A 16,254-nucleotide genomic window follows, 5' to 3' on the forward strand; every position below is an offset into this window, starting at 1 on the left:
CTCTATTTTTACCAGTACTGTCCCCACCTCTAAACTTCACTGACACTATTTCAAAATTAGGATCTTATGGACTACAGTGAAAGCTTAATTTACAGGTATTTTTAAGCAGTCATAAGACTCATTTATAAATAAATAGTAAAAGAACAAAGTGGAACACTGATTAAACTCCTGTATGCATATGACAACACATGACAAGACTTGCTAAAGAAGCCTATCCATGTTAGTTTTTCTAAAAGCTTGCTGTATACTGTGATAAAGTAATTAAGAATACTCTGTCATGGAAGGAAGAATTCAGTCATTTTCAACCATGAAAGATAAGCGCACTTGTCCCTCCCAACCGCCATCACTGTTAGAACAGCAAAAATGCAACCATTTACAGAAATTTAGTTGTCACAGGCAATCTTTTCAAACTACCCTCATTAGAATAAAGAAAGAGAGGTAAAGAGGTTGAATTTACTAAAGCATAAAGTTTGCGTTTTGGTTTTTTAATCTGTGCTCATCTTATGACATCTGTCAGAAGTTTTAAAAAAAAGCAACCATCACACAAGCACAACAGCAACCATATTTGTTCACTTAACTCACTAAGCTCCCAAACGATCCATCGGGGAAGGAAAAAATAAAATACCCTTTTCTAGCAGGTAATCTTATTTTTTAGATGGATGTCATAATCCACAAGGGAATTACTCAACTGTTATAAGCACCCATCCCTGCATGCAGAAATGTAGCAGAAGATCTATAGCAGGTTTAATTACTCACCTTCTTCAATGTTTATGTTTACTTATGAGAAGACTGCCTGAAGAGCTACAGTAGACAGTCTACTACTATTGAGAACATGCAAATGTTTGACCTCTGCTCCTCATTTATTTTCCTACAAAAATATTTTTTGACCTGATCTAAATTAGTGTCACCAGCTACACTCCATCTATTTCCCATTCTGGCTTAGAAATTACTTATTTAAGAGGAATGACCTTGTCACTGCTTCAGAACTTGGCTTTCGCCTATGTAGAACTAAAGATGAAAACAGTGTAGACAGAAGCTTAAGATAAGGACCTTCTGGAGGAGACTTTTTCCCCCCTAGCAGATTAATCAAGTCACTGCATAAATGTCTAAAGTTTACTATTTTAACTTAAAGTTTCTTCTACCAATATTATTCTTAAATATTTAAGACCTGTGATTCCCTTATGCTTCTTTAGTAAAGCAAAAAAGGGAATATGTTCATTACCAAAAAGAAATAGTTTTTGTGGTGTAGTCTAGTGCACGTAGACAACAGTGCCTGTGTATTTAAACATTAGCTCTGCAATCTGCAGAGTAATTTCCATCTACAGACAATACAATATTTTCAGCTTCTACATGAACAAAGAACTGCAAAACTATGCTCTACCACACAAATCCTTGTGTTCCCAAAAATGCACGCATTCATGAACTATCATAATCTAAAAGAACCATGTATTTCAAAGAAAACTTACAGAAGAGCAGTAGTTTTCTGAACCCGTTAGTACAATAAGAGAGGATAAAAAGGTCAGCCGTAGCATGAGGGTAACATACATCCCTATCGTTTGGAATATCCCAACCTCATTCCGGCTTTTGTGACAGATAACCATTTTAGAATCACCTTAACTGAAAACTTTTTTCCACATTAGTCATATCATCTAAATACACTGAAAGTACACATCGTGATGTATTAGATTCAGTTGTATAGGCACCACAGAACAAAAACAAAGTGTCATGAAAGATTATCAGCAAAGTTACAGCTGAGGCTGGGAGCAGTTCCATATGGATGAAGTCATCAATTATGATTATGTACACTTGTGAATCAAGTTTCTAAATCTTTGTACTTTTTTTTTTTAAAGACAAGAATATACACACTCAAAAGCAAATCTGTCTCACAGGCAGACAGCACAGTCCAGCTTTATGAGCCTGTTTGGGAATCATGTATTTGGAGTGTCAGTGACAACTGCATACATCTTTGCTTAAAAACAACCATGTAAAAGGATGATTAAAGAAATGGCAAGGTAAAAAACCCTAAAATAACTTAAAAGAGCAAACCAAACTGACATTCTGCTCTGTCAGCAGGACTCTCATGGCTTTTCAGAAGACTCAGAGCAACTACAGAACTACAGCAAATCATCTTATTAGTGCATCAGTACCAAGAGTAATCAGTAGTCAAAAATTCTGCATACTAAACAAATTATGCACAAGGCAATCTTTGCTTTATGGCGTTTCTATTTCAAAGAAAGTGGTGAATGGAAAGAGAGAAAGTACTATGAAGACCGGTACTTCAAAAATAGGAGATTATGACTGGTGATTATATAGCTAGTCAGACAAAAAAATAATCTTAAACAAAAAATAAACTTATTTTTTCCAAACATGTTTAAGAATATATGCTTTTTGTTATTATGCTAATAATTATCAACACTCCTCATCATTCACATCTCTTACCTCTACACTAAGCATAGAAAATTCTACAGTAGGTGAGCTCAATAATTTTGTACATAAAACATAAATGGTAAATTTAGCAACTTCAAAAAAATCTAACCTACTTGTGTCTCAAAATAATGGAAAATATTAAGTAACCATTCTACAATCTCATAAATTACCACATAGTCATTGCACTTCTGAGTTGCAGACAATTGTTTTCTTTCCTGCTTTGTAAAACAAAAACAGCTTTCTCATCCTTGAATGATTATTCCTAAATTTCAGTTTATCCATATTTATTACTGTGATAATTTCATTGGCCATAACAAAAGCCATGGAGATAGGCACATGCATCGAGTAAGCATTTCCAGAGCATTTTTATGCATCTTTGTTTCAGCACATTTCTTGTTTACCTAAGCTGATTTTCAGCAGAAAATGAAGATTTTTTTCACTATGTTAGTTTTGTTGATGGGAGCCCCGAAAATATAGTAGCATTACACAAATGTTCCTAGTTTCTTAATTTTCCTAGTCTATAGGTGATTTCAGTACATTTCTTTACTTAACTACTCATTACTGACCCTGTTAGCATCCGATATCTCTGGAATTCAAGCTCTGACCGCAACAATTCAAGTTCTCAAAGTACATCTCTGACTGAAATCAGTATTCACCTAGAAATAATCAACTCTACTGATAGTTAGTTGTCATTATGTATATCAAGACTAAGCATAACAACTGTGGCATTTGATAGCTCAAAGAAACTTTCCATTAATTTCTGTAAGAAAGGATTTTATGCTCATGGATACTCACTAAATACAACTGATAAATACAACTAAGCATTTCCTTGCACCTGTATGTAGTTTAACTTACTTCACCTAAGCCTACTGCTCAACACCCTCAATTCCTAAAGAACAGACAGAACTTTTATGAAGTCACATGTACTGCTAAAGCAACACACCTGAAGATCACCTGAAAAGCCGTGGTTAAAAGGATCACAAAAATTACCAAGGTATTGAGATTTGAATAGGATCTTAATCTCAAGCAGCTGCATCGAATACAGAAAGACTTTATCTATACACTACTTAATTCTTATTTTTCAAATCATTAATACGTAAATACTGTTTTCATCTTATAATGTGATATAATACACTATATCCACATTTCAGCCACAAATGCCTCCTCCTAAGCATCACAAAGAGGTAGCTGTTAATGTTTCACTCGTTGAGGTCAGTTTGCACAAGTAGTTAAGCTGATACAGCTTCTTAGAACTAGTAAAAGAAGAAAAAAGTTATTTAACCAAGAAGGACTATTGAGTAAGGAGAGTTACAAGAATTGGACAAAGTAAGTCTAGAACCAACACCTTCAGCTTTGATCCATGGGGCACAGGAGAACAACCATCTTGTCCAGGTGGAATGAACAACTCCCACTTCCCATACTCCATCTTCTTATATGGATGAGAAAATGGATTCCAGCCATCTGCAATATAAGAAATAATACTAAATGTATTCAACTTAATGTGTCTAATTACAATTCAAAGGTATAACAGCATGTTCCATCTTTTTCAGGCTAAACTTCAGTGATAAGAGACAAATACTTTTATATCTGATACTACTACCACAGGCATTCAACAGAGATTCAGTAAAGTGTGTAACATTTTCACCAGGAAACCATACTCCAATTCTAATTTGATAATGATTTAATTGTTTCTACTTTACCTTCTTTGATCAAAGTCAAAACCACCTCCTCGTCCCCAGAAAATCACTACTGACTTTAATACCACAAAATCATGGTGGTATGAAAATTAATGGCTGGAAAGTAGTGTTTAATGCAGATTTAAAACCAAACACCTTACATCCTAAACAAGCCAGTAGAGATATTTGTTACTACTCTATGGGGAAAAAAACTCATCAGCAGCTGCTGATTAGAGAGAGGGGAAGCGGACAAATTGTAACCAAAAACAGCCTCTGTAAATTGAATGCTTAAACCAGGTTTGGACAAACAAGCTGCTCACTGCCTCTATTTTGACAAGCTGGTGTACTATTTGTAACACTCGTTAAGTGTATAAAATAGGAAAAATAAAGGGGAAACTGCAGACAAACTTGATAGCAATGGCTAGGAAACCACACAATACCAGACAATGACACCACAGCCAGGTAATTTGGCTTGAAACACCACGGTTTTATTTAAGTCTTGAAGAAGATTCCTTTTTCATTAAAAAAGTTTATTGAACCAAGTTTAGATTCTGTAATTCAAGATTCTTCGTCCTCTTTGCGTTCAGTGAGCACTGTAGACATGCAAGGTTGGTCATTATGACATGTCCAACTGGACAGACATCTGCCAAGGTCTTGTGTATTTGTACGCATGCTCAAGATCAACTTATATGAATGAGACTGAATATAAAACTTCTGAACTGAAAGACTTCAGCAATGTAATTGTTTCTAGGCTAAAAGGAAGTGACAAGCCAAGTTTGAAAATTACTTTTTTTTTTGTACCTCGAAACACGTCTATCTCACATAGTTCAAGGCAACAGAGACCCCTAAGCCAACAAGAAAGCAGTCAACACAGAAAATTGAATTGCAAGACATAAAGCAATATATGCTAATCTTCCTTCATGATAATCTATTTGCAAGCCATGTCCTGTTGTAAAAAAAACAGCCAACCTCAGTGAAAGAAGAATAAGCAGCCTTCAGTGACACCCTATTTAAAGGGGGTACAGTGCATGATCTTAAGCAGGTACTCTATAACACTTAGCAAACTGTTCACACCCTGAACTACTTCCATGGCTAGTTGAAGTTAGTACAAATCAACACTGCTACTAAACACGGTAGTCAGGGTTAAAAGCAACTCAATAAAAAAACTGGACATGTAACTGGAGCAGGATCATCACTTTTGTCACCATGGAAATCTCAACGGGGCGGCAGAGAAGTGAAGAAGTTATATTCATCAACATTTTCCTAAACATCAGTAATCAAAAATATTCTCTGCTGTGCAACAGAAAGATAATGTTCTTTAAGAATATATAGATTCATTGAGTTTCAGAGAAAGACTAGTCTGCTTTCAAAGTTGCTAGTTGCTCTTACACAGTTGTTTAAACTTGAGAACTATCAATCTTTAAGGAACAAAACTGAAAGGCACAAATCAGACTACACAATGTGACAAAGATAACCACGTAAGACAAACATTCTAGTACCTCTTCATTTTACAGTAGAGAGCAATGCCAAAACCAATGAAGCGATTATTATAAAAAATATTTCCCATGTTCAAGAACAGAAATACAATTAACTCAGTACTCTATTTAGATCATAGAATGTGTTGGGTTTGAAGGGCCCTTTAGAGACCATCTAGTCCAACCCCCCTGCAGTAAGCAGGGACATCTTCAACTAGATCAGGTTGCTCAGAGCCTCACCCAGCCTGGCCTTGAATGTCTCCAGGGATGGGGCCTCCACCACCTCTCTGGGCAACCTGTTCCAGTGCCTCACCACCCTCATTGTAAAGAGCTTCTTCCCAATGTCTAATCTAAACCTACCCTGCTCTAGTTTAAAGCCATTGCCCCTCGTCCTATCGCTACATGCCCTTGCAAACAGCCCCTCCTCAGCTTTCCTGTAGGCCCCCTTCAGGTACTGTAAGGCTGCTGTAAGGTCTCCCTGGAGCTTTCTCTTCTCCAGGCTGAACAACCCCAACTCTCTCAGCCTGTTCTCATAGGAGAGGTGCTCCAGCCCTAGGATCATCTTCATGCCCCTCCTCTGGACCCGCTCCAACAGGTCCATGTCCTTCTTGTTCTGATGTTAGTTTTTAATAACGATTATGGTATCTGGATAGTACAGACGAAATACATACATTAGCAGAAGGAAAGTATTTATTCTGCTCGATTAATACCAGGAGAGCCTGTATATCAGTAAGATTTAGATGGATCTTCCCCCTTGGTTTTACTCTGAAGTTTCAATCAAGAAATAACAAAACAAACACTAATAACATCTACTAATGCTACTAAGACCAACATCGAACAAACAATACCTTAGCGATAAAGCAATCCTCCTTAAAAGAATGCCAAGACTGCAAACACATACGTATTATACTGTACAAACACTGTATATTACTTATTTTATGTCACAGAATAGTAAAAAGGTGTGGAATACATCACTAGGATTTTGGGGGCTTGGGAAAAAAGTTAAAACTCATTTTCTTTTAAATTGCAAACAGATAAACTGTCCAAAATAAACATTTCAGGCAAAAATGGGAAAACAAGAAAGATGAAAAATGTTAACAAACACCTTAAGAAGTTGCAAGACGACTACTTTAAGGAACCTGTTAGGATTTATGATAGTCAAGACCTTCTTACGGGAATTACAACCAACTCTTTCAACAACCTTCACCCCCATGATAGATACATGATTGTGTTCACTGCTTTTCATGAAATTCTTTCCAATTGAGCTGTATCTCTTGATTACAATGCATGAACCGAACCAAACCAAACATACCAGGTGATAAGTCTAACTGAACATTCACCAGGTTCAGTTGAACTAAATCAAACATACCAGGAAGTGATGATACCTGGTGAATACCAGGATTTTGCAAGTAGCAATAAATTGCCAGTAGTTGTCAAGTTTCCCATCAATACAGTATGCAAATAAAATATTCAGAGTATTATCACTGTTTTTAAGGTTTTAAGAGAGAGTTTTTAAGGTAGCTATAATGTTGATACTGCCTCTAGTATCAGAAATTAAGCTGACCATTATGTATGAACAAAATAAAAAGTTACAGCAAGTCTTCGGCCCAGACTCTATTAAACTCACTTAGGGAAGCTGCCTGAAGTTGAATTTGTTACGTACATTCTTACATTATTCCAAAAAAATTTCTCATGACCTCTCTTACAACCATACCTCTTTCCTCCTTTAGAGGGTGGATGGTTGCATCTCTCTAATCATTTAAGCATGCTCTCCAGAGGCAGCTTTAACAATTCTGCTCAAGTTGCTTACACTTTCCCCTCTACCTGCTAGCAATACCGGATGCTACTGTTAATCCTTCCTCTTCTCAGCTATAGTTCTTCATTACTAGGTGTCCATGGCTCATGACTTAAGAATAAATGCAAAGCAATACCCATCTGTTCCAGATGGTCCTACTTCTAACCATTGTTTACTACTTACCCTTGCAGAGGAACTTGTCTAGGAAGGTTATAACAGAAAATACTGCTTTGTATTAAGGCAAGAGGCATAAAATGTTAGAACACCCTGAAAACTGAAGGCTTCTTTCAAAGAGAAAGTGGCTCAGACTTCTCTCAGTTTTACTGCTTAGTTTTCAGATTTTTCAGCAAAACATAGCCAAAAATGCCTAGAGGGGAAAAAAAACACCACCTTAAAAAACCCCACAACCAAAAACCGAATAGCAGACTATTCAGAAGTTGAAGACATAAGGACAAGAAGAAATATCTTACTTTGAGAAGAGGGACTTAAGAACTCTGTCGATAGCTACAAACAGAAAAAGACTGAGACTTCTGCTGGTAGTCTTCTCAAATAATCAGCTTGAATAAGTTTTAGGAAAAAGGACACCAGCACATAAATCCCATTAGCCATACACAAGACAAGAGTTTCTACACAGAAGTTCAGGCTCCAGATATGTCTTAATCCAACACGGAAGACATTTTGAATAGCCTGGTATTTTTAGTTTCTCTCATCTGTGATTAGATCTTCCAAAACCAGCCAACTATTTAAATATTACATCCTATGTCAGAAACACAAGGCACAAGGGAACTTCTTGCTTAGATCTGCACCTTTAGCATCAAAGAATCATGAACTAAGCTTTAATCTAGAACTAAATTCAAAGCTGTAATGGCTTTGGTTCTACTATTTATCACTAAAAAAATCAATTTAAATGCAGTTCTTCCAGCTAAACTATAAATTGACTTCTTCCAGCACCTGGTTTTATTTCTACGTTGGCAAGTATATATTGGCAAGTATTGGAAGGCATACAGCTCTGAGGCTCATGGCTTAACTTGGAGTTTCATATCAGAAGTCAATAGTCCTCTTGCTTCACAGAGGCGAAAGGAGTACTTTTTGCATATTGACCAAATCATTCACCTGTTCCAATGTAAGTGCTGATACATTACTGCTATCTTGTAATTATTTTTTCAAAACTGAAAAAACTTCATGAAGTGAGGTTGAATTCTAAAGTGCAATAAAATCATCTCAGAGCAATTATATTTCTACATTCCATATAATTCTGATCAACTGAAAGATGCTCAAAGAATAGAGAGTCCAGCAAGCATTCACACATCTTCCTTGAGGAAAAGATACCAGACAAATGAAGAGGCAAGTTCAGACAAGTGAAGAGGCATCGAAATCCCACTATCTCAGAAGATACTTTTATACCATTTGCTTGGAATATGAAATCAGAACATAAGTGGAGAGATTCTTTAAGGACACTAAACAGTTCTACATAGTGGCTTATTAGGTTGTCTTCCTTATACATTGCCAAGTTTCCAACAGCTCAATAGCAGGGTCATTAACATAATCTGCTTAAAAAGTGATTAAACAGCTCAAACACTGACATAAACCCAAATGTCATTACTTCTCAGATAGGACGTCTCCCTGGATATTAATAACAGCTTATACTTCAGTCTACTGCCTTCAGTTGTCTGCAGCCACAGAAGTATAGTACTGTTTGACTTAGCTTGTGAAATCTAGGTCTTCTTCTATGAAAAGCTTTGAAGAAAGTAGTAAGAAGTTCAGTATATCATAGTAGTATCTAAGCTCCATTTAGGTAAAAGGTTGAGTCAAGTCTGGGGAAAAAAAAAAAATCATTCTAAGATATGAAAAGTTTCCAATCAACTGTCAGATATCCAAATTATGAGGGTAGTGGTTTAAGTTCCCCTTCCTTCACCCTGAAGGAAGCCTGTCAGAGTTTAAATAATAAATAAAACTGCCCCCAAAACCAACCACCGCACCCTCCCCTTCATCCTCCAGCCCCAGCAGAAGCCTTCCCCACTACTGCAAGAAAAAGGAAGCAGAAACCAAAACAAAGAGACGCTCCAGAGTGATCAACATTTTAGATCCAACGTTAGCTGGGAGGGAGAGAAGGGAAGACAAGGAAAAGAAGGAACTAAAGAACAGAAATCACAAGTATAACAATGTATTATATCAAATACTGACTTCCAAATTAGCATACACATGCTTACTCTTCCAAGGTTCTTAATGCCAGTAACATTTTTTTTTTTAATTAAAATATTGTTTAAAGATAACCCACTAAGTCTCTGCATAGTCAAATACCATTTTGAGTGTTCTAATTGCCAAAAAGGTTTCATGGGTTACCCTCAAAACTCGGCAGTTCACTGACTTATTTTGAAATAGTGGATTGTAAAGTAACAATAAAGTGTCAGTAGTCACCAAGTTCCTCAGCAATACAGCACGCACATAAAATATTCAGTGTGCTATCACTGAGAGTTCTTTAAGGTAGCTATAATGTTGATACTGCCTCTAGTATCAGAAATTCAGTTAACTGCCTCATCCACTTGATTTACTGAGCGGCTAACAGTATTAATTGACAAATCTTAATGTTTTTGAATGTCCATTCAATACCTTTCAGAAAAAGTAAGCATCGTACCAGAACACCAACAGATTTAATATCTTTGTCTCTTCTTTGAAACTCCATAATTGGAGAGAAAAAGAGAACTCTTAAAGTATTGCGATTCTTGAATTTATGTTTTTCATTCTCCAATCCAAATACAGATTTGTGTGCTATTACTAGATTCTAGCTTTTTTCCAGAATGCACAGCAGTACTAACAATTATTCTATGAATAGCAGCTACACCATTCGTTACGGGTGTCTCAGAAGGAGGTACAAAAATACCACTATTTGGGTCAAAAATACCTTAATATCAAAGCTTTTATTTATAAAGCACAACAGTCATTCACAAAAAACTACATTTGCAAGACTGAGGCTTCACATGTATACAATTACAGAAATAAGTTATTCATGTTTATCAAGCACAGTTCATATTATCAACTATCAGCTTAAGTATGAACTATGAAAGAAGTTTAAGTTCTCTGTAACACAGCCTGCACTTGCCATGTTAGTTTTTACTAGCTTTTGATCCTCAAAAACTTATCAGATTATCAGAGACTAATATTTTGAGTCATTTCTTGTGTATTTCCATCGCACATTTAAAGACTCACAGACAACACCATAGTATTAAGTAAAACAGTATGAGAAAACATTGCTATCCATCTCCCTACACGAGAACTAAAAAAGCATGAACTGACTGTTTTTATATTATGACATCATATTTCAGTTTAAAACTGAAAGAGCTGCTGTCATTTAAGTTCCATGTTTGTTTCTTTGTATACTTCCAACTTCACCCTCACATGGTTCAATTACAGTTCTTTTTATAAAAAGTTGAGTTTTATAAAAAAAGATTCTTATTAAAAACAATCCTGATATTCAATTTAAATACAATATAATCATAAATTTAGTTTGAGACTTTAACCTGCTTGAAAACCTTAAGGAAAGGTTAAAGGGATTCAGTTTTAATTAAACACATCTGTAGTAACCTGAATCTAAATCTTAGGCTTTTGTAACCCAATTTCTCATCAGGATACTATTAAAGCTCATCTGAATGGAATGACAGTCTTCCATTCCTCTAGGCTTTCAGAGTACATTATCTTCCCCTTTGGGAACGAATACTTTACTATGACTGATGAATGTGATATATAGGACAAATGCAGTTTTTCCACATTACAGTGAGGTGGTTTTTTCGGTCTTTTGACTTCTCACTGCTGCATTTCGTTAACATCTAGATACAGCTACTCTAAGATATTAGTCCTAAATTTCTGATTCATATGATGTATTATGTTAAATATTTTAAATAGAGTAGAGTTTAGAAAACCATTGCAGCTTTTAGCTACTGTATTTGATACACGTGTATTTCCCCCCCCCCAACCTGCCAAGCCAATTTACAAGTTATATCCTCTTTTTTAAATAGTAGTTATTAATTTAATTAATAAATTAATTATTAATTAATTAATAATCAATAAGTCTGTTTTTTAAATGGCTATCTATTAAAATACATATTTAAAACAAACGTATTCTAGTCTTCAACACTGTTGAGTAATTTAACTTAAAGATTATTATATCCATCACAAAAATCTTGAGCAATGGGTGGGGGGATCGTAGGGAGTAGAGGAGGCGGTAAGGAAGAGAATTTTCTGTGTGTTTATATGTATCAAGTTGAGCTATTAAGATATCCTCCATTAGCTGTCTTGCAGTCAGTACCGATAGCTGGTATGACTATAATCATACTGGGTGTTTCAAAGTCAAAATCAAAAAAAAGTGGGTGTACTACACTCGTGATTCATTATTCAGTTTTGAATCAAAGGACATATTGGTTCCCCATACTAAAATTGAACTACTGCACTAACCTATTTTATCAATCTCTATTCAAAAAACAAAACCAGAGTATTTCAAGGAAAGCTACCTTATCATTCACTAGCTTAACCCTACCAAACAGGACCATGGTTGAAAACAGTGTTGTACTAACTTTTCTGTTTGTCTTCTGCATTAAAAACAAGAGATTTTTCTAAAAATAATCGTTGTCTACAGACTCAAATTATCACAGTGAACAGTGGACACACGCCCTCCCATTGAGTTCTTAAAAAAAGAAAATACAAGTTGCTGACAATTAAGATAGATGCTTTTTGTGACACTGATATTTGGAAACCGAAGCATAACACAAATATTTAAACACTTGCTTATTCTAGGTGTATTATTGATCTTGAGACTATTGAAAAAACAGTACTAAAAAAGGTAGTGTTTGCTATGAACCATTGGAAAAAATCTTAACAATGGATCTGGAAAACACTGCGAGGGTAGTCCATTTCTTTATTTATTACTGTGCACATTTTTACAGAAGCTTAACCATAGTACTTTAGAAAGCACCACCGATACTACAGCTAATAGCATACGTAATGAGTCTTATCATTTTTAAAGTGATATAAGCACATACAATTTCAAGTTCATGACTTCCTTCCTCAAGTACAGAGTTTGCCCCTTTAATAGTTTTCTCAAACAGGGGTAAGGAAGAAGGAAAACTCAATATTTAACTACTTCTACTTAAATAAAAAGTTAACTGCCTCATATACTTTTTTTGTAATATAAATACATATGCTGAACATTCACCAGATAAGTATTCCTGCAAAACAAAAGTTGGATAAATAACACTGCGTACTTCTGAAACGCAGTTAAACGAACAAAGTCATTTCACAGATCAAGTCCCAATTCAGATGAACTAATACCTAACCCTGCAGAAGGGATAGAGTAGAGAGGTGAAAGGAAAAAACAGAATGAAAAATCCCAAACAAAAAGGAGAGAGTGGAATTAGTATTGCAGGATTTAAGAGCAAAAATGCATGTGACTTCCATTTAAGAATTTGCAGAACCCGATTTGAGTGTAGCTAGTCTTCTGAATGAGGAACAAATCCATTTCTCTCAAGTTCTAAGTGAATCAACATCTTCCCAGTGCTTACAGTAAGCAATGCAATTCCTCCACGTAATCTTCCCACCTTCCTGTTCTGCTAACATTCTTCCTTCTCCACCCCTCAAAAACAGAACAGCACCTACTATTCCATAAGTAGTTTAGTTTGATTTTAGGTTACTGGTTTCCAGCGAGACTTGTCTACACTGTCATGATTAGTGGGCATTTCAAAGGGCCTCGAACAACACTGCTGTTACTTGCTAGTCATAGATAAAGCAAATTATTCCACTCTTGTTTCTGCTTCTCTGCATACAGTTTTATAGAAGCCTAAGTGTAGAGCTTTAGGAAGAAACTCAGGCAGCTTAGACACATTCAGCCTAAAGCTGCAAGGTGATCAAGCCAGATTCTTTAGACAACGCACCGCCTTATGGGTATTAAAAAGAATAATAAATAGATATATAGAATACTGACCACACAATAGAAACACCTATATTCTTAGGCTATTGCAATGTAGAGAAGAAGATTATTAGTTTAAGTTACAAAATGTCACTACACCAGCCAGCCACTACATACATTTTTACTACCAGAATTTTATCATTGCTACAAAATTGTCTTTAAGCGAAAAGATTATTGATCTAAAACACAGTACAGGAAAGAATAAATATTCCTAAAAATACTTACTGAAGTCACCTGCGAGAAACACTGCTTCTGCTCCTGGTGCCCACTCTTTGCAATATATTCCACCATCCACCAATTGGTTAACTCCAAAGGTTTTGTAACTTTTTGAAAATTTATCAAGGCCTCCTTCATTTTCCTCAATGTTCTTCAAGCGGTTATAAAACAGAGAATACCTTTCAATGAAAATAGATAAGATTTTTTAGAAAGTTTAGTAAGTGCCTTTCTTACATTAACAGGTGTAAGAACATAAAACAACCCACATTAAGCGAGACACGCTGTCACACTGTGTCCTAAGACTACAATATCGGATTCACTCTTCTCTATAGAAACAGAAAAAACATCAAATACAAACCATTCAATTTTTCCATGGTTGTTACACAGTGCAAAGTTGCAATCTTCACGTTTGTCTGTATTTCTCTTCTTTATAGGAACAGTTTGCACTTTAAATCTAAGACTACAACTCCTCATTGGCACTCAAGAAATCACAGTATTACCACACAACAGGGGAACTTCACACTCTGAACAGCCTAGCACTTTTTCTTCCACCTTATTAATATCCGACATAGGCCTCCTAGGGAGAATTGTATAGCCCTGCTACATCTCTCACAGACAATTTTAATAGACAAATCTCAGAACACTGAAAAGTTTGCAGTGCAGCTTATAGTAAGTATGGAGAAAGTAGTCTGGCATTTGCAGAAAGCAGTTCCTTTGGCAGACTCTCTACAGTGACCATCAGCAAGCTCTGCAGTTCCCTGACACTGTAACGATTTGGAAAACAAAATTACCACTTCATGGAAGTAATTATTTGGCCCATACACTGCCTACCCCAGTAGGACATGGAACAGCCTAAACTTCTAATTTAAAGACTTATTTTACTACTAACAGCTTGCAGTTGGTTGGTTGTGTTTCGTTTTGGGTATTTTTGTTGTTGTTTTGGGGTGGGTTTTTTTGTAGTTTTTGGTGGTGGTGTTTTTTTGTTTTGTTTGGGCATTTTTTTTTGTATATATTTTGCTATGTTTTCTCCAAGAAGCTCCCATCAATTCAAGAAACACACATCAGGTGCACAATATAAATGAGAAGGCCAACTCGGACTCCTCAACTGTGAGGTGTTCTGTGAAGAAGCACAGCTAAAAGCTTCGATTGAGAAGTTTATTAGTGCTACCTGTATGGGGTTTTTGTTTTAAATAAGACATCTTCAATGTGAACTAGAAAAGTGTTTGTGTTCTCCATAAATGGAAAGGAATTCTCTGAAATGTATAAAAACTAATAAGAAACCCAGCAAGAACAACCTGTCTGCCTTACTACACTTACTGTATTTTCAAAAAAGGAAATAAACAGTAAAGAACCAGAACAGCACTATGGGGTGATACCTTGTTGGTTTAAAAAGAAAAAAAAACAACAACAAAAACAGAAAGGAGAAGTAGCTTGTCTGCAGTGTCAGTACTTAAAACACTGCTCTGATTTCTTTTACAGTTTTGTTTTAGAATTGGCCCTTAATTAGTTCAAAGTAGAGGATTAAAATGTCTATTTACTGGTTAAGGTAAAATAACATTACTTATATTAATTTTTAGTACTATCACTACTTCCAAGGTTAATCTCCCAGCAAGTTTTTATTATGAAAACTGATGCTCACCTTTAAAGATGGCAAGATTTGAAAAATGCCTCAGGACACACTATAGCAAATACATTTATAACTTCTTGCCCATCCACCTGCATCACTCCTTTAAAATTTGCTCATGGGTATAATCCCCAGAAGTATATTACTAACTACTACTGCTCTGATAATCAATTTCATTTATAGTACTTCAGGGAGAATATTTTGTCAGATTCCCAAGCATAAGTGTATTACATATATACACAAACCTGGTTGACTGACTGAAGTTTTAACTAACTGCAATTACAGAAAGATTTATATTAAAAAGTTTAAATACAGAAACACAGAGCAAGTCACAAACAAACAGCCTCAGAAGTTCAACATATGACATCTGATAAAGGAAAAATCACTCCATTATTGAAGGGTTCTCCTTGAAGAAAAGAGTATTTTGATTTGCATAGCTTTTTTAAAGTTTTACGCCTTCCTTTAAAATGTATCGGTTATATTATACAAGAACACAGTGCCATCTGCAAATTCCAATTTCTCAACTATACACAAGCTGTTTCAAAATTGCTGCCTGTCACATGTATTATTTTTAACTAGTTCCACTGCAGCTGACGCAGGAACCCTTTTGTAAATGCTACAGGTAACTGTTTTAACTCCAGAAAATATCTAACCAAAGCAATCAATTTGACACATTTAAAATATAGAAGGTGTTTCGGAATAGGTTATCTCCTTAAAATTAATCTGGTTTTCCCCCCATACTTGGTACAAACACATTTTCACAGCTTTAAGAACATCTTTGGCTGGATGTGCTATTTCCCACATTCAGGAAGAAGCAGGAGAAGTGGTAAGCTTCATCTTTAAACAAAAGTCAGTCATACAAATCTTTGAAAGCTGTAGAGGATAGATTTATTAACACAGAAGAACAGCAGGTCACAGAGAAGGATGGAAATCTCTGTGCAGAAAAGAAAAAGGCATGATAAGCTTCGTATAACCTAGAGGCACACACATGCTGACTGCCTACTGCTCTTTCTCAGTGAGTCCTCCCTAGGAAAGGGGAATCAAACCCATTCATCTCATTCCAAAGAAATAAACAGCAAACAAGT

General features: G+C 35.7%; 1 protein-coding gene across 5 annotated transcripts in view; it reads right to left on the minus strand.

Annotated features, from left to right (window-relative positions):
- The window catches only part of GBE1 (1,4-alpha-glucan branching enzyme 1), a 387,946-nt gene that overhangs the window by 113,571 nt on the left and 258,121 nt on the right, over positions 1–16,254 (minus strand). For 3 of the 5 annotated variants that reach the window (XM_063347765.1, XM_063347776.1, XM_063347785.1), the window contains 2 exons: positions 13,555–13,724; positions 3,773–3,888 (listed from right to left, as the gene is read on the minus strand). In XM_063347765.1, the coding sequence (XP_063203835.1) occupies positions 3,773–3,888; positions 13,555–13,724 (286 nt within the window). The remainder of the gene's footprint in view (positions 1–3,772; positions 3,889–13,554; positions 13,725–16,254) is intronic. The other 2 variants (XM_063347805.1, XM_063347794.1) reach the window with 2 other exon arrangements.

This window comes from Chroicocephalus ridibundus, chromosome 1 (genome assembly GCF_963924245.1).
Source record: "Chroicocephalus ridibundus chromosome 1, bChrRid1.1, whole genome shotgun sequence".
Lineage (NCBI taxonomy): Eukaryota > Metazoa > Chordata > Aves > Charadriiformes > Laridae > Chroicocephalus > Chroicocephalus ridibundus.